General features: G+C 36.1%; 1 protein-coding gene across 1 annotated transcript in view; it reads left to right on the forward strand.

Moving 5' to 3' along the window:
• ECHDC1 (ethylmalonyl-CoA decarboxylase 1) overlaps positions 1–24,344 on the forward strand; it is a 66,698-nt gene that overhangs the window by 12,655 nt on the left and 29,699 nt on the right. Inside the window, 5 exon segments of the mRNA XM_004740165.3 lie at positions 10,484–10,521; positions 10,523–10,706; positions 13,927–14,069; positions 21,060–21,112; positions 22,427–22,507. Coding sequence (XP_004740222.1) covers positions 10,484–10,521; positions 10,523–10,706; positions 13,927–14,069; positions 21,060–21,112; positions 22,427–22,507 — 499 coding nt within the window.

Here is a 24,344-nt window from a genome sequence, read left to right on the forward strand (position 1 = left end):
TAAAGGACGGGAAAGATAAGGAAAAAGACATTTTACAGGTAGGTTGCATATGAGAAATGAAGGAGGGGAAGGAGACATGTTTTTCTGTGGCCTGCAGGTTCGTGATATTACAGATATTTAAGGGAACAAATAAAGAAGGAGCAACAGGTTTTAGGAGAAGTATGACTTCAGGTTTAGATGATGATTTTTGAGAAGTTTGTGTACATCTAGAGGTGAGGAATAAGGAGATTTCTGTTTGAGTTAGGAGTACGCAGGTATAAGGTTTCTACTGGAGATGGTAATGTGGGATTTGTTTTTTTATGTGTTTTAATAAATGCTACAGACTAAAGAATTCCAACAAATCAATCATAAAAAGGCAAATAATAGAAAAAATGGGCAAAAAGCTTTAATAGATACTTTAGAAAATATATACAAGTAACCAGTAAGCATATGAAAATGGAGCTTGACTTCATTAGACATCATAGAAAAGCAAAGTGAAACCACAATGACATACTTCTCTTTAGAATGCCTAAAATGAAAAAAAAAAAAAAAAAGAAAGAAAAAAATGTTAGCAGGTGATGGTAAGATTGTGAAACTATTAGAACATTCACTAGCTGTGGAAATACTGGTATATATTGGTACAGCCATTTTGGAAAACTCTTTGGTATCTTTTCAAGTTGAACAAATAAACAGATTCAGTAATGGAAATCCAGCTGTGGGTGTGTGTGTGTATGTGTGTATGTGTGTGTGTGTGAGAGAGAGAGAGAGAGGGAAAGAGAGAGAGAGAAAGGAAGAGAGGAAAGAGGGGAGAGAGACAGGTGAATATTGATATGTAGAGTTTGCTGATACTCCCACCATGCTCAGTTTCAAGCCCCCACTGGTTTAAAAAACCAACTTGCAAAATTCTTCAGTGTTTAACAATCAATATGTCAGCTGCAGCCAGACAAAATAATTCCACTTTTAGATATAGCCAACAGAAGTATATCTATCTATTACAATAGATAAATTGTGGTATATTCATATAATAAAACACAACAATGGGAGGAATAGAATATTTAGACTGTAATTACACTTAATAACCATAATGGATATAACAAACACAGTTGAAACCAGGCACAGAAGAATATATACTATTCAATTTGTATAAAATTCAAAACAAAAAACTAATCTAGGGTATAGAAGTTAGGGTAATTATTATCCTTATAAGGAGTTGTGACAGAGAGAAGACACAACAGACCTTTGAGCTTTGTATCGTTTTGTTTAGCTTTTACGTTCTGTTCCTTGATCTGGGTGTTACTGACTTGAGTGTATTTACCTTGTGAAATTCATTGAGCTATTAACTTATGATTTGTATACTGTTTTGAAAGTATGTTTTATGTCAACAAAAATGCTTACAGAGGGCAAAAATCCTTATGGGCAGAGATGAGATTATCTGGATGTATATATACAGTGAGAAGAGAACAGTGACAAAATGCTGGGGAATGCAAGAAACCATGCACATGTTCCTATTTCTTTCCCCATATTCCTCAGGTTTCCTATGAAAGTATTGCAGAAGGCAAGAATAATGCTGAGAATAAAATCTCTATTAGAGAGTAGGATTGCTTCTGTAGCATTCCTGCATAGAGACTGTTTCCAAGGGACTGTTTCCATTGGACTGAATTTATTCTTTGATTTTGCAAAAGTTAAAGAGTTGGAGGAAGAAGAGCTTCTATCATGAGAAAGACTTTCCAGGAGGCAGGAGATGGTGCTAAACACAGAATAGCAACATTTTTGTAAACGTTCCCAGTGTATTGGATCCCAGTAATGTACTGTAACTACATCATCATCTCTCAGTGATAGACTGAAATGGTATACTTTGTGAATTATTTGGTTTGGGAAGGAGGGGAAAGGGAAAGATTTCCATACCCACCTTCTCCTCAGAGTGCTTTTAAGAAGTGGGGAAATAGGGGAGGAGTCAAGATGGCAAGGAGTAGCAGGCTGAGAGGGCATCAGGATGCAGGAGTTCAGTTAGATAGTTATCAAACCGTTCCGAACACCTACAAATCCAACAAGAGATTGAAGAGAAGATTCTAGATTGAAGCAGCAATTCTAGAATCAGAAAATCGACCACTTTCTGAAAGGTAGGACTTGCAGAGGAGTGAATGCGAAGTGATGGGAAGATAGACCTTGGGGGGAGAGGCCAGCTTCCGGCAAGCAGCAGAGCAGCAGAGCAGCAGAGCACAAAATCAGAACTTTTAAGAGTCTGCTCCACTGAGGGACATCACTCCAGAGGCTAAGCGGGGGTGGAGCTCTTGCGACAACAGCCTAGTCTCAGGCCCCATGGGGTCACAGAAGGATCAGGGGTGCCTTGAGTGTAGCAAAGCTCACACGTATTAGAGCGGGGAAGCCTGCTACAGAGACAGAGCTGAAGATTGAGCTCTCAGCTTGGGACAGCTTGGGATTACCTTAAACTGTGACCCATGGCACAGTCGGCCACTGCTTTTTGAGCAGTGACCCCACAAGTGGCAGATCCGGGGAGACTCATCTTCCTTCTCTGGAGGCAGGAATCTGCTGGGTTTGAAGACTCCAAATGGGACTGTGTGCCTAGACAGAAATGCTCAGGCACAGGCCGGGTGAGCTCAAAGCGTGGCTGGAGACCAGGGAGATGAGAGTGATTGAGGATTTTTCTCCAAGGGCGCACTGAGGAGTGGGGCCCCCAGCTCTCAGCTTCTCTGGGCCGGAGATTGGGAGGCCACCATTTTCATTCCCATCCTCCAGAGCTCTATGGAAAGTGTTCAGGGAACAAAATCTCCCAAGAGCAAACCTGAGCAGATTACTTAGCCCAACCCCTGGCAAGAGCAGTGCAATTCTGCCTCTGGCAAAGACACTTGAGAAGCACTATGACAGGCCCCTCCCCCAGAAGATCAGCAAGAACATTCAGCCAAGATAAAACTTACTGATCAAGAACAGTGGAATTCCAGAGGAGGGGAAAGCAAAGCACGGAATTCATGGCTTTCTCCCCATGATTCTTTAGTTTTGCAAAGTTAGTTAATTGTTTTTATTTTATTTTTTTCTTATTCTAATTTTTTAAACTTTTACTTTTTCCTCTTTTAATGTTTTTTTATTATTAATTACTTTTATTTTGATAATCACACATAAATCACAGATAAATTAAATAATTAAAAGCAAAAACCATAGGTGTCTTTCTTAAAATGGAAAATTTAAAGAAATGATAATAATCATATCATAAGAGTATCATGAAAATTAAAAAACTATATTTCTTTGAAAATCTTTTTTTTTTTTTTGGTTTTTTTTTTTTAATATAATTTTTTATTTTTTATAAACATATATTTTTATCCCCAGGGGTACAGGTCTGTGAATCACCAGGTTTACACACTTCACAGCACTCACCAAAACACATACCCTCCCCAATGTCCATAATACCACCCCTTTCTCCCAAACCCCCTCCCCCCAGCAACCCTCAGTTTGTTTTGTGAGATTAAGAGTCACTTATGGTTTGTCTCCCTCCCAATCCCATCTTGTTTCATTGATTCTTCTCCTACCCCCTTAAGCCCCCATGTTGCATCACCACTTCCTCATATCAGGGAGATCATATGATAGTTGTCTTTCTCCGCTTGACTTATTTCGCTAAGCATGATACGCTCTAGTTCCATCCATGTTGTCGCAAATGGCAAGATTTCATTTCTTTTGATGGCTGCATAGTATTCCATTGTGTATATATACCACATCTTCTTGATCCATTCATCTGTTGATGGACATCTAGGTTCTTTCCATAGTTTGGCTATTGTGGACATTGCTGCTATAAACATTCGAGTACACGTGCCCCTTTGGATCACTACGTTTGTATCTTTAGGGTAAATACCCAATAGTGCAATTGCTGGGTCATAGGGCAGTTCTATTTTCAACATTTTGAGGAATCTCCATGCTGTTTTCCAGAGAGGTTGCACCAGCTTGCATTCCCACCAACAGTGTAGGAGGGTTCCCCTTTTTCCGCATCCTCGCCAGCATCTGTCATTTCCTGACTTGTTGATTTTAGCCATTCTGACTGGTGTGAGGTGATATCTCATTGTGGTTTTGATTTGTATTTCCCTGATGCCGAGTGATATGGAGCACTTTTTCATGTGTCTGTTCGCCATCTGGATGTCTTCTTTGCAGAAATGTCTGTTCATGTCCTCTGCCCATTTCTTGATTGGATTATTTATTCTTTGGGTGTTGAGTTTGCTAAGTTCTTTATAGATTCTGGACACTAGTCCTTTATCTGATATGTCGTTTGCAAATATCTTCTCCCATTCTGTCAGTTGTCTTTTGATTTTGTTAACTGTTTCCTTTGCTGTGCAAAAGCTTTTGATCTTGATGAAATCCCAGTAGTTCATTTTTTCCCTTGCTTCCCTTGCCTTTTGCGTTGTTCCTAGGAAGATGTTGCTGCGGCAGAGGTCGAAGAGGTTGCTGCCCGTGTTCTCCTCAAGGATTTTGATGGATTCCTTTCGTACATTGAGGTCCTTCATCCATTTTGAGTCTATTTTCGTGTGTGGTATAAGGAAATGGTCCAATTTCATTTTTCTGCATGTGGCTGTCCAATTTTCCCAGCACCATTTATTGAAGAGGCTGTCTTTTTTCCATTGGACATTCTTTCCTGCTTTGTCGAAGATTAGTTGACCATAGAGTTGGGAGTCTATTTCTGGGCTCTCTATTCTGTTCCATTGATCTATGGGTCTGTTTTTGTGCCAGTACCATGCTGTCTTGATGATGACAGCTTTGTAATAGAGCTTGAAGTCCGGAATAGTGTTTTTTAACTAGTTTATCTTAACAATACCTTTCTTATTAAAAAAAATCTTTTTGAACCTTCATTATTCCAGTCATATTTTATCCTTCATTGTATCTAACTTTATTTTTTGTATACATATAGGGTTTTTTTTCTTCTAAACAATTTTGGGATACCACTTCTTCTAATAGATCAATATACCCAAAATCTAGCACAGGGCTTTAGTCTCCAGCCTGAGCAAATTCTCTCCACTTTCTTTTTCCAACCAACGTCTCAACTCTTTTTTAGAATTTTTAAAAAAATTTTCATCTTTACAGTCCTATTTCATTCCTTCATTGTGTTTACCTGTGTGTGTGTGTGTGTGTGTTTCTTTCATTAAAATTTTGGGAGGTAGTTTCTTCTAAGAGACCAAAATATACCCAAAATCAAGTAGGTAGTTCTGTTCTATTCACCAGTCTTAAATATATGTTTTTTTTTTAATTAAAAAAATTTTTTTGAACTTCTTTTTACCCCCTTTCTTCTCTCCCCATGATTTGGGGTCTCTATTGATTTGATTAATGCACATTTTTCAGGGGTCTTTGCCACCCTTTTAGTATTTTATTCTCTTGTTCACATATTCTTATCTGGATAAAATGACAAGGTGGAAAAATTCAACTTAAAAAAAAAAAAAGAACAAGAGGCAGTACCAAAAGCTAGGGACCTAATCAGTATGGACATTAGTAATATGTCAGATCTAGAGTTCAGAATGATGATTCTCAAGGTGCTAGCTAGGCTTGAAAAAGGCATGGAAGATAATAGAGAAACCGTGTCTGTTGAAATAAAAGCCCTTTCTGGAGAAATAAAAGAACTAAAATCTAACCAAGGTGAAATCAAAAAAGCTGTTAATGAGGTCCAATAAAAAATGGAGGCTCTTACTACTAGGATAAATCAGGCAGAAGAGAGAATTAGTGATTTAGAAGACCAATGGCGGAGAATAAAGAAGCTGAGCAAAAGAGAGACAAACAACTACTGGACCACAAGGGGAGAATTTGAGAGATAAATGATACCATAAGACAAAAAAATATTAGAATAATTAGGATTCCAGAAGAAGAAGTAAGAGAGAGGGGGGCAGAAGGTATATTGGAGTTAATTATTGTAAAGAATTTCTCTAATTCGGCAAAGGGAACAAGCATCAAAGTCCAGGAGGTGCAGAGAACCCCCCCCTCAAAATCAATAAAAGTAGGTCCACACCCCATCAACTAATAGTAAAACTTACAAGTCTTAGTGACAAAGAGAAAACCCTGAAAGTAGCCCGGCACAAGAAGTCTGTGATATACAATGGTAAAAATATTAGATTTGCAGCGGACTTATCCACAGAGACCTGGCAGGCCAGAAAGAATTGGCATGATATATTCAGAGCACTAAGTGAGAAAAACATACAGCCAAGAATACTATATCCAGCTAGGCTATTATTGGAAATAGAAGGAGAGATAAAATCTTCTAGACAAACAAATACTGAAAGAATTTGTAAACACAAACCAGCTCTACAGGAAATTTTGAAAGAGGTGCTCAAAACAAAGAGACTAAAAGTAGTAGATTGGAAAGGAACAGAGACAACATCCAGTAACAGTCACCTTACGGGCAATACAATGGCACTAAATTCATATCTCTCAGTAGTTCCCCTGAATGTAAATGGGCTAAATGCCCCAATCAAAAGACACAGGGTATCAGAATGGATAAAAATCCAAAACCCATCAATATGCTGTCTACAAGAAACTCATTTTAGACCCAAAGAAACCTCTAGATTTAAAGTGAGAGGGTGGAAAACAATTTACCATGTTAATGGACATCAAAAGAAAGCTGGGGTGGCAATCCTTATTTCAGGTCATTTAGATTTTAAGCCCAAGACTATAATAAGAGATGAAGAAGGACACTATATCATACTCAAAGGGTCTGTCCAACAAGAAGATCTAACAATTTTATATATCTATGCCCTAACATGAGAGCAGCCAACTATATAAACCAGTGAATAGCAAAATCAAACAAACACTTCAACAATAATACAATAATAGGGGACTTTACAGCCCCCTTCCTGAAATGGACAGATCATCCAAACAAAGGATCAACAAGGGAATAAAGTCCTTAAATGACACACTGGACCATATGGACATCACAGATATATTCAGAACATTCCATCCCAAAGCAACAGAATACACATTCTTCTCTAGTGCACATGGAACATTCTTCAGAATAGATCACATCCTGGGTCACAAATCAGGTCTCAACCAGTACCAAAAGATTGGGATCATTCCCTGCATATTTTCAAACCACAATTCTCTGAAGCTAGAATTTCCTCACAAGAGGAAATTTGGAAAGAACCCAAATACATGGGGGCTAAAGAGCATTCTGCTAAAGAATGAATGGGTCAACAAGGAAATGAAAGAAGAATTGAAAAAATTCATGGAAACAAATGATAGTGAAAACACAATGGTTCAAAATCTGTGGGACACAGCAAAGGCAGTCCTGAGAGGAAAAGGTTTAGCAATGCAAGCCTTTCTAAAGAAACAAGAAAGGTCTCAGATACACAACCTTACCCTACACCTAAAGGAGCTGGAGAAAGAACAGCAAGGAAAGCCTAAACTCAGCAGAAGAAGAGAAATAATGAAGATCAGAGCAGAAATCAATGAAATAGAAACCCCCAAAAAACCCAATAGAACAAATCAATGAAACTAGGAGATGGTTCTTTGAAAGAATTAATAAGCCCTTGGCCAGATTTATCAAAAAGTAAAGAGAAAGGACCTAAATAAATAAAATCATGAATGAAAGAGGAGAGATTACAACCAACTCCAAAGAAATACAATTACAGGAACATATTATGAGGAACTATACACCAGCAAATTTGACAATCTGGAAGAAATGGATACATTCCTAGAAACATATAAACTACCACAACTGAACCAGGATGGAATAGAAACCCTGGAGAGACCCATAACCAGGAAGGAGATTGAAGCAGTCATCAAAAATCTCCCAACAAACATGAGCCCAGTGCCAGATGGCTTACCAGGGGAATTCTACCAAGCATTTAAAGAAGAATTAATTCCTATTCTTCTGAAACTGTTCCAAAAAATAGAAATGGAAGGAAAACTTCCAAACTCATTTTATGAGGCCAGCATTACCTTGATCCCCAAACTGGACAAAGACCCCATCAAAAAAGAGAATTACAGACCAGTATCCTTGATGAACATAGTTGCGAAAATTCTCACCAAAATACTAGCCAATAGGATCCAACAGTACATTAAAAGGATTATTCATCACGACCAAGTGGGATTTATTCCAGGGCTGCAAGGTTGGTTCAACATCCTGCGAATCAATCAATGTGATACAATACATTAATAAGAGAAAGAACAAGAACTATATGATACTCTCAATAGATGCTGAAAAACCATTTGACAAAGTACAGCATCTTTCTTGATCAAAACTCTGCAAAGTGTAGGGATAGAAGGTACATACCTCAATATCATCAAAGCCATCTACGAAAAACCCACCGCAAATATCATTCTCAATGGAGAAAACTGAGAGCTTTTCTGCTAAGGTCAAGAACACGGCAAGGATGTCCACTATCACCACTTCTATTCAGCATAGCACTAGAAGTCCTAGTCTCTGCAATGAGACAACAAAAAGAAATTAAAGGCATCCAAATCAGCAAAGAAGAAGTCAAACTATCACTCTTCGCATATGATATGATACTATATGTAGAAACCCCAAAGGACTCCCTCCAAGCTGCTAGAACTTGTACAGGAATTCAGTTAAGTGTCAGGATATAAAATCAATGCACAGAAATCAGTTGCATTTTTATACACCAACAAGAAGACAGAAGAAAGAGAAATTAAGGAGTTAATCCCATTTACAGTTGCACCCAAAACCATAAGATACCTAGGAATAAACCTAACTAAAGAGGCAAAGAATCTGTACTCAGAAAACTATAAAGTACTCATGAAAGAAATTGAGAAAGACACAAAGAAATGGAAAAATATTCCATGCTCATGGATTGGAAGAACAAATATTGTGAAAATGCCTATGCTACCTAAAGCAATCTACACATTTAATGCCATCCCTTTCAAAATGCCATCCATTTTTTTCAAAGAAATGGAACAAATAATCCTAAAATTTATATGGACCCAGAAAAGACCTCAAATAACTAGAGGAATGTTGAAAAAGAAAGCCAAAGTTGGTAGTATCACAATTCCAGACTTCAAGCTCTATTGCAAAGCTGTCATCATCGAGACAGTATGGTACTGGAGCAAAAAGAGATACATAGATCAATGGAACAGACTAGAGAGCCCAGAAATAGGTCCTCAACTCTATGGTCAACTGCTCTTTCACAAAGCAGGAAAGAATGTCCAATGGGAAATAGACTTGTCTCTTCAACAAATGGTGATGGGAAAATTGGACAGCCACATGCAGATTCAAAATGGATGGAAAGACCTCAATGTGAGACAGGAATTGATCAAAATCCTTGAGGAGAACACAGGCAGCAACCTCTTTGATCTCAGCTGCAACAACTTCTTCCTGGAAACATCACCGAAGTCAAGGGAATCAAGAGCAAAAATGAACTAGTGGGACTTCATTAAGATAAAAAAGATTCTGCACAGCAAAGGAAACAGTCAACAAAACCAAAAAAGACAAGTGACAGAATGGGAGAAGATATTCACAAATGACAAATCAGATAAAGGACTAGTATCCCAAATCTATAAAGAGCTTACCAAACTCAACACCCAAAGAACAAATAATCCAATCAAGAAATGAGCAGAAGAAATGAACAGACATTTCTGCAAAGAAGACATTTAAATGGCCAACAGACACATGAAAAAGTGCTCCACATCACTCAGCGTCAGGGAAATACAAATCAAAACTACAATGAGATACCACCTCATGCCAGTCAGAATGGCTAAAATTAACAAGTCAGGAAAGGACAGATGCTGGTGAGGATGCAGAGAAAGGGGAGCCCTCCTTCACTGTTAGTGGGAATGCAAGTTGGTGTAGCCACTCTAGAAAACAGCATGGAGGTTCCTCAAAAAGTTGAAAATAGAACTATCCTATGACCCAGAAATTGTATTACTGGGTATTTACCCTAAAAATACAAATGTAGTGATCCGAAGGGGCACTTGCACCCCAATGTTTATATCAGCAATGTCCACAATAGCCAAACTATGGAAAGAACCTAAATGTCCATCAACAGATGAATGGATAAAGAAGATGTGTTACATATATACAATGGAATACTATGCAACCATCAAAAGAAATGAAGTCTTGCCATTTGTGACGACGTGGATGGAAATAGATGGTATTATGCCGAGTGAAGTAAGTCAGTCACAGAACGACAATTATCATATGATCTCCCTGATATGAGGAATTTGAGAGGCAAATTGGTAGGTAGGGAAGGAAAAAAACTAAACAAGATGGGATGGGGAGGGAGCAAAACCATAAGAAATCTTATTCCCAGAAGACAAATTGAGGGTTTCTGAAGGGGAGGAGGGTTAGAGAGGGTGGTTGGGTTATGGATGTTGGGGAAGGTATGTGCTCTGGTGAGTACTGTGAAGTGTGTAAACCTGGCAATTCACAGGCCTATACCCAGGGGTTAATAATACATTATATGTTAATAAAAAAATAAAAATTAAAAAAAAATGTGGGGAAGTAGTCTCAGTTAAATATAATATTAGAAAACTGTTCACTTTGACTATTGCATATTTTTCTGTTTTCCAGAAATGGCTGGAAATCTTTTGAAGACATCATCTTTGACGTGTAAGGAAAAAATTACTGCATCAGATGGGAGTATCACTTTATAATACATCTCATGGGTTCCATGAGGAAGAATTAAAAAAAAAACTTCAGCAGTTTCCTGGTGGATCCGTTGACCTTCAGAAGGAAGACAGTGGCATTGGCATTCTTACTCTGAATAATCCAAGTAAAATGAATGCCTTCTCAGGTATAGAGATTTTTCTTTTGCTAAAGAATGACACTAAATCTAAGCTGTTATCACATGATTTTTGTCTCTACTCTGGTGACAGAATTCTTCAAAGTTGTGATACCGTTACAATATGCATACTCACACTCAATACTCAAAACTGTCACTTGAACCAGGAACATTTTTTACTAATTGTATTTTAATTTTTTTTAAAAAAATCCATTAATGTGGATGTTGATAGAAAGGAAACTTGCAAATTAATCTTGATTATTTTTTCCATTGACTTTTACTGACTAGGTAATGACTTCATTTGTTTATGTTTAGCTAATGTCCCTGGGAGACAAGGGGAAGGAGCTTTCAAAGATTTTTGAAAACAGAAGAGAGAAACCTTTAAATGAAAAAAGAAATTAGTTAAAATGTTTTTTCTGTGACTTGAAATAAGACTGTCATTTTAACCATGTAATTCCAATAATCAGTGAAAACACTGTCCTTGCCTATGTGTTGCCTCATTCCTGACGCTTAGATACTGGTAAATACCTTTTATTTGCTAGGTAGCATTCTTGGGCACGCATGAATTTCATATTTAAGGGACCCAAAAGTCCAGGACATGTGGTACTTTGTAAGTTAACACCAAAGTTCAAATTTGATTTACACTACTAAGTTATGACAGAGCTCATGAGTAACACTGCTGACTGTCTAGCACTCCTACTTTTTACAAGGTGATTTTGGCAGTTTCTGTTTGTCAGTGATGTACCTCATGGGTGGTTGATAATATTATGCAAGCGCTAATGAGTAACCTTGCTGACTACCCAGTTAGGATGACTTTGACAATTTCTATTTTTCAGTTATGCACTCATAATCATGGGGGGTAAATTATATACTGTAGTATTTGAAATACTGGGCTTAAAAATGTCTCAATAAAAAATTTTCATACCTATAGGCAAAAGTCAATAGACTGTAAACTTTGTAAATGATCAGTGGTGGGTCTTTAAAACAAAAGATGACTTTTCTTCCTTTCAGCATAATTCAGAGATCTCTTTCTCTCTATTAGTGTTATGTAATAGAAGTATAATGCAAACACAGGGGCACCTGGGTGGCTCAGTGGGTTAAAGCCTCTGCCTTCGGCTCAGGTCATGATCTCAAGGTCCTGGGATTGAGCCCCACATTGGGCTCTCTGTTCAGCGGGGAGTCTGCTTTGCCCCCTCTCTCTCTGCCCGCCACTCTGCCTACTTGTGATCTCTGTCTGTCAAATAAATAAAATCTTAAAAAAAAAAGAGAAGTATAATGCGAACATAAATGTGATCCACATATGTAAAATAAATTTCTAGTAGCCATATTTTTAAAAAGTAAAATAAAAAAAGGAAACAGGAGAAATTAATTTTAATATACTTTAAGCCAGTATATTATAAAATATTTCTTTTGCTAAAGAATAACACTACATCTAAGCTGCTATAGAGAATAAAACCCAATTTTAATATTAGCTTAGGGTAAGTAAAATTAGAAAGGTAAGACTGCTCTCAAAAATTAGACTAGAATAATAGTTTTAATTTACTGAGTAGCTATAAATAATTTATATTAGTAAGTAGCATTCAAATGTTACTAAATATTAATTTCATGGCTAATATTTAAACCAAATATGAACAGCGATGCTTTGATTTGGGTAATGGTGTTTGATTGAGTTAGCTGGGAGAAAATGAGTGAGCTGGCAACCCCACGGCCCTGGTTTGAAAATTACCTGGTTTGAAAATTACCCAACCAGGTACTCCATTAAGGTTCCTTCCAACTTTTATGCTTAGTTTACAAAGTTTAAAAAGATGAGTTAAAGATTAAGTACTGGTACAGATATCTCATACTCAAAACCAACATTACTTTTTTAGAAGCTTAACTATTAGGGATGATTGAAGAACCATATTTACTTATATAGATTTATTCTTAGCCTAAATGCGCGGTGGTTTTTGTTTTGTTTTGTTTGTTTGTTTGTTTGTTTTTGTAAAGAGCTACTAGACTGTATAAATCTTTGGAGAGCAAGAACTATATTTCTAAAACATCCAGGACATCCTTGGGTAGGGCTACTATTTTAATTAGGTCATAATTAGCCATTAGAAAGGATAGCTGCATTAGTTACTTGTGAATCGATAGCATTAACATTATTGTAGAACCACTTCATTATTGGCTACTTCAGGAAATGGCAAAAAGAATAATAGTTCTTGATATCATGGGATTTATATTCCAAAGTAGTGTACATAGTTTAATGGGGCTTATATAGTAAGTTTTGGAACCTTGTGGTACAGATTTATTTTCAGGTTTTAATCCTCTGTCATGATCTTTATATTGGCTTCTAAAGCATTTTCTTAAGCAGAGGAAAGAGTAAACTGAATCATTGATAGCATTATGAACTTTGTGAACTTGGAAGATCACCATGTATAAGAATTACAGTTCCTGCTATTTCCATTTTAAATGTGTCCATTATAAAGAAACTCCAGTAGAATTTTGGGATGATACTAAGGTAAAAATTTAATCTGTAAATCATAGAATTGGTAGTTGGTAGGTATCTTATTAGCGGCCTATAATGTACTTTTCATAGCATGCCTTGGGTTAGAGCGTAGTTTGTCAACTCTGGAACAAGATGATATGTACTGTCCCTTACCTAACATCCTTTTATAATAGTTCTTATTTGAGTAGAGTAGGAATCTTATCTTTGTTTTATGTACCATATACCCAATAGATTGTTAATATCTCAGTCTTCTGGGGCAGACCTATATCTGAGCTAGGAATATAGGCATCACTCTTGTTATGAGCTTGTTTATTTTATAATCCTTGTTGAGCTTGTTAACTAAGATAATGTATACTACTATGAAGTCAGGTCTATATTTGGCTCTTACCTAAGAAATAATTTTTTCTTACCACCATACCCTTTCTTCATTCTAATTTTCCTATTCCTAGGACATGTATGATGTATTCTCATTTTCTGCCTAACCATGTATTTGTGTGATTTCTTAATTATGACAGTGAGAAAGAGAGAGAGGTTACTAACATATTGTAAACTTGAAAGTAGGGACTGTCAAGGATACCTCTTTGGTGTACACCCCATGGTACCACCACAATAGACATTTGAGAGACATTCAGTTTATATTTGTAAAATGTAGGATCTAAGAGTCCTATCTGACTCCTGATAGTTTCTAAATTATTTATCTTTTTCCAGTATCTTATGTGCTTTGATTCCCCCTCATCTCTCTGGCAGGTGTTATGATGCTACAACTTCTGGAAAGAGTGATTGAATTGGAAAATTGGACAGAGGGGAAAGGTCTCATTGTCCGTGGGGCAGGAAATACTTTCTCCTCAGGATCTGATTTGAATGCTGTGAAAGCATTAGCAACTCCAGAGGCAAGTATTTATATAAATTATGCACTAGATTCCATATGTTTATCAGATATCTGTGACTGAGATATTTATATTTTACATATGGTTAATATGATAGCTACTCTTTTAAGAGCTTTCCGAGGATCAGAGGTTTTGGTTTTCTTCTCAAAGATGAGGTTGCAAATACTTTGAAATAGTGGGGGCAGGGTGAGGGGAGGAGGGACAAAAAGATTAGCAATCACTAAAGCCCATTAAAACCAGCAAGAGTTTGAATTCTTTTAAGTGGAAGACCCTTAGCATCTCGTGATGAGGAATTTTATATGAGGTACATATATAAAGTACCCAGCAAAGCTTTGGCACATAGTAGGCTTCAGCAAATGGTAACAGTTAAAACATTTGCTTCTGAATTATCCTGAAAGAAAAGGAATCCTAATTATCTTCCATTATTAGTTGTCTTCCATTATCCTCCAAGGAACCTAGGAACTTCCGCCCATATACCCAAGGCAAATAAAGAAGGGAAGAAAAAGGAAAAAAATTAGAAGTATTCATAGCCATTTAATTATTAGTGTGGGATGTATGTATGTAATAAGGTTTAAATGGTACTCCATAAGTCATACTGACCTATATCGTATATAATCTGTATTTACATAAAATTGTGAGGAAAGCGCTCTCTTTTGGTAATTTTGATAGACTTGGATTTGAACTCTGGTTTCAATGTCTTCTGGGTAAGTGATTGGGCAAACCACTTAATCTTTCTAAGTCTTATTTTCCTAATCTAGAAATGAGAATTCTGTATTTCATAGAGCTATTGTGAGGATTATAGCTATTCACAATGCTATAATATATATAAAATGCATACTAGGATAGTGTCTGAAAAAGTTAGCTCTTATTTCTATTTCAAAGATATAAGTATTAATAAACATTATCCAGAAGATGATCCATTGTAGCACCACTAGACTTAAAATTTGCTCTGTGTTCAAATGATTAGAGCATTAAGCTGCAGATTTGACTATATGGATTTTTGCCCAAGATAACCTTGGGCAAAATTAGCTATATGACCTGCAAGTTATTTGATTATAACTTTTCATCTCTGGAATGATTGAATTCCTAGGTACCTTACTTTGTTCATAAAAGATACTGGATAGATATAATGAGATTATTACAATATTATTGCTATTATAATATGATTATTATATGAGATTATTTTGGGTCTGATGTAAGTCTGGTAGGAAAATACCCTAAAAAAGTGAATGGTTATTTTGCTTTCTTCTAGTTAAAAGGTTGTTTCTGTCTCTTTAGATCATATGGCAGGTAGAATCATACTGATTTCTATATGCCTGTGAAAGAACCATGAATGTGTGTAAAACTGAGATTTAAAATGGCCTCAGGACTTTTGAGCTTCACGCATCTGTATGAGTTGCAGCTGTATGTATCAATGCATTTGCCCCACACAGCTGAGGTATTCTGAGACTCTTAACATTGAGTTATGAACAGCCTTTCTCTAAGTGAAGCTTTTCTTTATCTAATACACTTACTCTTTGTTATTGCAGATGTATCACTAGCATTTGCTTATATGGTGAATTTGCTTTTCTGAGGATGATGAGCTAATTAGAATAGATGATGATTCTAGTTAATTGGATTACAGTCCCTTCTGATTATAATAAGATATTTGAAAGTGATTATTAAATGGCTTTTTTTGAAAAAGATAATTATGTTGGGCACCTGGGTGGCTCAGTGGGTTAAAGACTCCGCCTTCGGCTCAGGTCATGATCCCAGGGTCCTGGGATTGAGTCCTGCATCGGGCTCTCTTCTCAGCAGGGAGCCTGCTTCTCTGTCTCTGCCTGCCTCTCTGCCTACTTGTGATCTCCATCTGTCAAATAAGTTAAAAAAAAAAAAAAGATAATTATGTTGATGTTTTTGCCAGTGTATTTTTTCAAAGTTTAAAAAATACTTTATTAGTGAAAATTACCCAATATAAATAGAAGTAAATACAGTGAAACCCTGATGGACTCATAATAGCGTTAGTAACCATCAAAATTTTATTATATTTATCAGTCTACTTTTTAAAATGTAGCTGGTATCTTAAGAAGTTGGTTTCATTTTGTTATTTTTTGTTTTATGAGTAGAAAAAAGAGCTTCAACTGTCCCTATTAGGCAATTAATCCTTGGTTGAAAAAAATTGAGGCAAGGATATGGATTACTATAATACACACATTAGCCCTGGAAAGTTATGGGACAAAGAAAAGAATAAAATAGAAAAAAAAAATCTAATGCATTAACCCAATTATAAGAATTGGATTTGATGCTACAGATGTTTTGTAGACTATCAGAAGTCTTTTTTCAGAAGGCAAAAATCATCAAAATCCAATTATAATCTTTAAGATAAGGGAAAACAAACCTACTTATTCTGCAGTGAATGGGTATAATTCCTCGAGGAAAAGTCTGGCGTTTTAGAAACCTTTACACTCTTAATCTAGAGCTTAAAGGTATATTTTTCCTTGGCTCCCTGACCTTTCAGTTACTTTTCTGCCAACTGTTGGCCCTTATTTCTCTGTTGCTTAAATTTCTACAGTGACCTCAAATGAAGTGCTCATCTGACTTCTTTGCTTTTGCTACTACTGTTGTACAGTTTTATTTTAGCCTCATTAATTTATAGACAAATTATTCTAATTTTCTCTAAACCCTCCCATGTATTTTGAGGAAATTCATAAATCCATACAACAGGCACTTAGGGAAAAAAGAGAAAGGCTCATTTATGGTTCTGAGATAAGTAAGATACTTTTATAGGCTTAGCATTTTTCCAGTCAGGATAAATCTGGCTCAGAGTAAATAAGACGTTAATAGCTCCTTTTGACACTAGGGCTGAGCATTGTGCTTCCCATCTTTGTCATACAAATAAGAGCTGGAGGAATAGGTTTGGGCCTCAGGGTATCATTTAGCTGGATGAAAATACCACTGTCTGAGCAGTTCTTAAAACCTTTTTTTGTTACTTTCCAGCTCCCAGCCTTCTTTCATCAGAGCAGATCTAGCTTTTCATTGCTTCCTTTTTTTCAACTTATTCTATCACAAGCTGGGTTTTATCTCTCATTGGCTTATTTTCTTCCTACAGCCCAGGAAAGGGCCCGAGCATTTAACCATTTTTGGCCCAGTAGCTTTGGGGGACAAATCTGATCTTTTTTCTTCCTAGGTCATGTCTGCTCATACAGTGTAATCTCTACTTTATGGAACATTTAAAGCCAAAGCATATTCACTGTCTGATTGCCAGTGCTATTACTGATATTAATAATAGCATTATTAATAATATTAGTGCTAGATAATATTTATGATAGATAATAGATAATATTAGTGCTAGATAACACTTCTTGTTCTATTACTATATATCAGACACTAAGTTCTTTACATGTCAGATTTATTTAATCATTACTAACTACCCTAATGAGATAGGTACTATTATTATAGGTGAGGAGACTAAAGCACAGAGTGGTTAGGTATCATGCTGAAAGCCAAACTAGTTAGTAAGTAGTAGAGCCCAGATTCAACCTAGGCATTTTAGCTCTAGAGTCTGTATTGTTAACAAATTTTTCTGTACTGCTTTTAAACATTTTTAGCGTAACATCTTTTGAATGAGATTTTTTTTTTTTCAAGGATTTTATTTGTCAGGGAGAGTGAGCACAAGCAGAGAGAGAAGTAGGTTCCCTGCCGAGCATGGAGCCTGATGCTGGACTCATCCCAGGACCCTGGGATCATGACCTGAGCTGAAGGCAGACACTTAACCAACTTAGCCACCCAGGCACCCTGGGATAACAATTATAAGAGTATACAGTCTAATACCTGCTTCACTTTCATTTCTATCAATTCTAGATGCTTCTGCCAGAATTTTAAGTACTCTAAATCTAGTATAATAGAAAATAGGCCTATTAAAGTTAATTTATTGAGATAATTTAACAGGCTTTATTGTACAGATTTTTAAAAATTTTTTATTTATTTATTTTAGAGAAAGAGTGCGAGCATGAGCAGGGGGAGAGGCAGAGGGAGAGGATAGAGAGAATCTTTTTTCTTTTTTAATTTTAATTTTTTAAATTTTTCCAGTGTTCCAAGATTTATTGTTTATGCACCACACTAGTGCTCCATGCGATAAGTGCCCTCCTTAATATCCACCACCAGGTTCACCAGTCACCCCCAACCCCCTTGCTTCCAAAACCCTCAGTTTGTTTCTCAGAGTCCACAGTCTCTCATGGTTTGTCTCTCCCTCTGATTTACCCCAATTCATTTTTCCTTTCCTTCTCCTAATGTCCTCCATGTTATTCCTTATCTCCACAAGTAAGCGAAGCCATATGATAATTGACTTTCTCTGCTTGACTTATTTCACTCAGCATAAGAGGAGAGAGAGAATCTTAAGTGGATACTTTGCTGAGCTCAGAGCCTGCTACAAGGCTCTATCTCAACACCCATGAGATCATGACCTGAGCCAAAATCACACAAGTTGGATGTTCAACTGACCGAGCCACCCAGGCACCCCTATTGCACAGATTTATTTTTTTTTAAGATTTTATTTATTTATTTGACAGAGAGAGAGAGAGAGCACAAGCAGAGGGAGAGGGAGAAACTCCTCGATGAGCAGGGAGCCTGATGCCGGGGCTCGATCCCAGAACCCCAGGATCATGACCCAAGCTGAAGGCAGATGCCCAACTAAGCCACTGAGGTGCCCCTCTACTCTTTAGATTTTTTTTTTTTTAAAGATTTTATTTATTTATTTGACAGACAGAGATCACAAGTAGGCAGAGAAACAGGCAGAGAGAGGGGTTAGGAAACAGGATCCCTGCCGAGCAGAGATCCCGATGTGGGGCTCGATCCCAAGACTCTGGGATCTGACCTGAGCTGAAGGCAGAGGCTTTAACTCACTGAGCCACCCAGGCGCCCCTACTGTATAGATTTTAATAGATTATAAATCAGTCTAGTTTTAAACCTTCTAGCTCTTTGTGCTTGTGTTACTTTTCTTTTCAATTTATAATATAGAATGACCTTTGTGATAAAGGCTTTCAGTTAGGAAGTTTATATTTATGTTGGTTTTTACCTTTCATTGAGTACATTTGTTTTCTAGAATAACATAGTTTTCCATCTAAAATTCATCTGATTCATTTAACTTCAAAAGCAAATATATGCAAAAAATTGCATTAGCTTCTGAGGATAAAAAAGGCATTTTGTCAACTTCTCTAGAGGCTTACTGTGTAGACCTAGCAAATGCCATCTTCCCTTCCCCTCTATAAAGCCTTCCCAACTACCCTGACCCAACTGAAATGAATTTTTTCTATTTGGCACTCTTCTCAGTTTGTTAAGCATTTCTTAGAATACCTTGTGTAATATAATATACTTTGATGCAGTATAGTTAGGAAATGCATTTCTAGTTAGGAAACAAGGCTGTTGTCGTAATCTAAGTAGGAGTAACATAAGTCTGAGCTAGGGTAGCAGCAGTGCAAATAGAAAATGAAGTGATTTATTTTGGAAATACTTCAAAGGATTTGGTAAATAATTGGAAGTGAACTGTAAAACAGAAGAATCAAAGAAAATACTAAAATTCTGAGCCTTATTGACCAGAAGATCCTTTTTTTTACAGAGTATCTAGGTACATTTTCATCTTTCCAACCATCATTTAAGTCAAATAGAACAAGTATTTTTTATTTGTCACTCCTTCCTTTTAGATGAGGAAACTCAGTTCAGTTAAGACTTGCTCCAATTCATGTTATTATTAAGCAGTAGCTCTAGGATCCAAACTCAGCTCTTTCCACTCCCATTTGATTTTGCCATGCTGAATTTGAAATCCTGGCAGAATGTGAAATTTCTAGGAGGTTTTGGGAGTCTGCATGAAACAAGAGTTGAAGCAATGGGAGAATTTCCAAGGAAGAATTTGTAGGTAAAGAAGAGAAAGAATCATGGATTGGATTTTGAGGAATACATGAATTTACAGGTATTAAATTACTTATTTAGCTAAAAAAGAAGAGGCAAAGAAGAAAACTGGATAGGAACAATCCAAGAAATAGGAAGATAATCAAAAGTGGAAAGTATTGCTAGAAACTATAAGAGGCTTTCAAAATACAGAAACCGTTCAAAGCAAGATACCCATGTTATAGAGACAGGAGAATAAGGATAAGGAAAAGTCATTTAACAAATAGAAGATTATTTGAAACCTTTGAGGGGAGTCTTTTGAGGGAAGACTGAAGACTAGATTACACTAGGTTGAAGGACATATGAGAGTTACAAAAGAAGAGGCAGTAAGTTTAGACTATAGTTGACCCTTGGACAATGCAGGGGTTAGGGCCCCTGACCCTTCGCAGTTGAAAATCTGCATATAACTTTTGACTACCCAATAACTTAATTTCTCATAGTTTACTGTTGAGTGGAAGCCTTACTAATAACATAAGCAGTTGATTAACACATATTTTGCATGTTATATATATTATATACTATAGTCTTACAATAAAGTAAGCTACAGAAAAAACGTTATTAAGAAAATCATAAGGAAGAAAATACACATTCACACATTCACCACATTCACAGTCCTGTACTATAAAAAGTCCACATGTAAGTGAATCCATGCCATTGAAACCTGTGTTGTTCAAGGGTCAACTTTACTTTTAAGAAATTTGTTTTTCATATTTTTATATTCTTAGGGAATCAGAATTTGGGATAATAAATGGGTATATCTTATGTCTCTTTCTCCCACTTACCCTGAGTAGAACTTCACACTCTTCTGCTGTATGTGATCTGACTCACATGCGAAAGTCTTTGCTAATAACCTCAGGTAGAGCTGAGCTCAAGGGGTCCTAAGAGGGCAACAAAATCTAATACTGCATCATTTGCATTTCTGACAGCATCAAAGAGTTTTAAGTGAAAACCTCATTTTAAAAAAAGTTGGTTATATTTTTGGCTTCATTTCTTTCTAAATCCTGAAAAAAAGTGAAAAATTTCTTATATAATACACTTATACTTTGTGTTTATGCGTATTCTTTTTTAAAGGATGGACTGGTCTTATGTATGTTCATGCAGAACACCTTAACAAGATTGATGAGGTAATGTATCTTCTTTTTAAAATATGAAATTTAAAAAAAACAAAAAGAGCTCTTCATTGTTCTGTTTTACACCAGTTAAAAAATACCCACTTTTCAAATTATATTTATTTTAATGATGAACTATCTATTTGTGCTACCTAGAATAGTCATTTAATTAAATATTAGTGAAGTATGCATAAGTATTTAAAGATAAGAGAAGGGAGAGATAAAAAAAATTTTGACATAGCACTTTTCCTAAAGAGCTTATAAAATTATAAAAACTAAGATTCCATATTATTTAGCATACTTACTAATTGGCTAGTTGACCTTCACTCTATTTTTGGTGCTCTTCATATGTGAGAGACTAGAATGAATAATGGAATCAAAACATTATTCTAAAATACTTTTCTTCATTGCTTTAGTTCCTCTTCACCTTCCTTTCCCTAACTTGACTTTTTCTTATATAAATCTTAAAGTTTTTTGATCCCTTTTATTTGGAAGCAGAATGTGTTAATATATTTTCCATTACTTTAGGTGTGCAGCTTTGCATTTAGTTAGAACCTACAAAATATTCCATACTTTCAAAGCATATGGATTTACCTTGTAATACTCACACACTTCTCCAAAGTGGGTCTTTGCATACAGGAAAGGTGAAGAGATTTATTTTTACCACAGACCTATTCCTTTATATAGTTTTAGTTTATTGATCATTTCAATAGGTAATAAAAAATGCATTTGGTAGGAATCTTTATAATAACACAGTTTGGAGCTTAGTCTTCTCTGCCACATTTCCTCCCTTTGGACGTAGCCTTAATTTTACCATCTATCTTGACATCAATGAAAATGGAGTAAGATAAGATCACATTGAATTATTCTTGATTGTCAGTGCCTGAGGAGTTGTAGGAGCTGTATATTACATAAAAAACATTCATTTATTTAGGAGAAAGTTACAATATATAGTTAAAAATGCAGTTAGTAATATATAAAAATATATATAAGGTATATATTTCATATGGTACTTATATACTTTATATATTTTATCTATATTCAATATATAAAAATAGAGTTAATAGTTTAAAAATAATGATTCAGGGAGGTAGTTTGATAAACTTACATAACATTTAGTATGAATTATTATATCTTAAGAATTACACTGTTATTCCTCATGATACACACAGGGTTCCGCTATCCTTTGAGGTATGTTTGTTATTGTGAACACAGTTCAATAATTTTGTTTCTACTGCATCTCAAGTTTTTTTAGAGTAATATTTGTAAGTTAATATAGAAAGGAAAAATATTAACATCCATTTTTTCCTTTCTTCCTTCAACAAACAGACTCCCTTTAATAAGTGTTGCGCTGATTCAAGGTCGGGCATTGGGTGGAGGAGCAGAAGTTACTACAGCATGTGATTTCAGGTAAGGTGAAAATCGCTTTACTCTCTCCACAAATATAATCAACATGCTCAAACTTATTTTTTGCTGGAATATAAATATTAATTATATTCTTAAACAGGATGATCAGTTAGTGACTATTTTCTTCTTATCAATTTTTTTTAATTTAAATTCAGTTAATTGACATATATTATTTGTTTCAGAGGCACAGGTCTGTGATGCATCAGTCTTACATAATATCTAGTACTCATTACAACACATGCCCTCCCCAGTGTCCATCACCAAGTTACCCCATCCTCCCCCATCCTCCCACCCCTTCCCCTCCATATGAATACAGTAAAGTATTATAAATGTATTTTCTCTTCCTTATGGTTTCTTTCTTTCTTTCTTTCTTATTTTTTAAGATTTAATTTATTTTGGAGAGAGAAGGAGAGAATGACCAAAGGTATGGGCAGAGGGAGAGGGAGAGAGAGCATCCCAAGCAGACTCTACACTAAGTGCAGAGCCTGAAGCAGGGCTTGATCCCAGGACACTGAGATCATGACCTGAGCCAAAATCAAGAGTCAGATGCTTAACCAGGAGCCTCTCTTCCTTATAGTTTTCTTAATAACAATTTTTTTCCCCTCTGACTTACTTTATTGTAAGAATACAGTACATAATACATGTAACATAAAAAATATGTGTTAATTTGCTGTTTATGTTATCAGTAAGGCTTTTGGTTGACAGTAGGCTGTTAGTAGTTAAGTTTTGGGAAGTCAAAAGTTCTATGCAGATTTTGACTGCATGGATGCTAAGTGCCCCTAAACCCCATACTGTTCATGTGTCAACTGTATTTGACTTTTTTTTTAAATTTTTATTATTTTTATTAACATATAATATATTATTTGCCCCGGGTATAGGTCTGTGAATCATCAGGCTTACACACTTCACAGCACTCACTGTAGCACATACCCTCCCCAATGTCCATAACCCAGCCACCCTATCCCTACCCTCCCACGCCCCAGCAACCCTCAGTTTGTTTTGTGAGATTGAGTCTTTTATGGTTTGTCTCCCTCCCGATGGTATATGACTTTAAATAACTATCTAAGTCTCAATATCTTTATAAAATAGAAATAATCTCTGCTAAATGTTTATAAATGTGAATGATCTCATGGATATGTAGATACTTAGCATAACACTTAACCAGGGTACACACTGATGCACACATGATATTGATTAGAGTCTTAAGATTACCTTACGACTCCTAGACTTCTACAGAAATGTCAGTGTGGTAATATTTTGGCATAGTTTTAAACATTTTTATTTTATTTTTTGGAGAGAGGGAGAGCACACAATTTGGGGGGGCAGATGGAGAGGGAGAGAGAGAATCTCAGGCAGGCTACACAAAGTGGGGCTTGATCCCAGAACCCTGAGATCATGACCTGAGCCAAAATCAAGAGATGGGTGTTTAACTAACTGAGCCACACAGGTGACCTGGTATAGTTTTAAACTTATTAATTCTCCTTTCACTGGAGATGATTTTCAACGTTAAGGCTAATCCTGGCCTCACTTCTTTTTTCCTATTCATCATACACTTGAGCCTGGAAGGAGAATGTTGGAACATACATTAAGAGGGGACTTTCAGTGTTTAAAATTCTGACTCTCCCTTTCAGATACTAAAGAGAAAGCCATTCCTTTCTGGCATGTAGGGTAGTAGACTAGAAGAAAAATAGCTGATTAATTCACCATTTTCATTCCCTTTCAGCTCTGTTTCTTTGAATCACAAACTTTCATGTTTTTCAAAGTTCAGATTATCAAAGTATATAAGCTAAATCTTGTAATCTATGCACTGTACTAAAATGCTATGAAAATAGTCATGGTG

The sequence above is a fragment of the Mustela putorius genome, unplaced genomic scaffold, assembly GCF_011764305.1.
Source record: "Mustela putorius furo isolate JIRA1106 unplaced genomic scaffold, ASM1176430v1.1 tig00003863_pilon_pilon_pilon, whole genome shotgun sequence".
Lineage (NCBI taxonomy): Eukaryota > Metazoa > Chordata > Mammalia > Carnivora > Mustelidae > Mustela > Mustela putorius.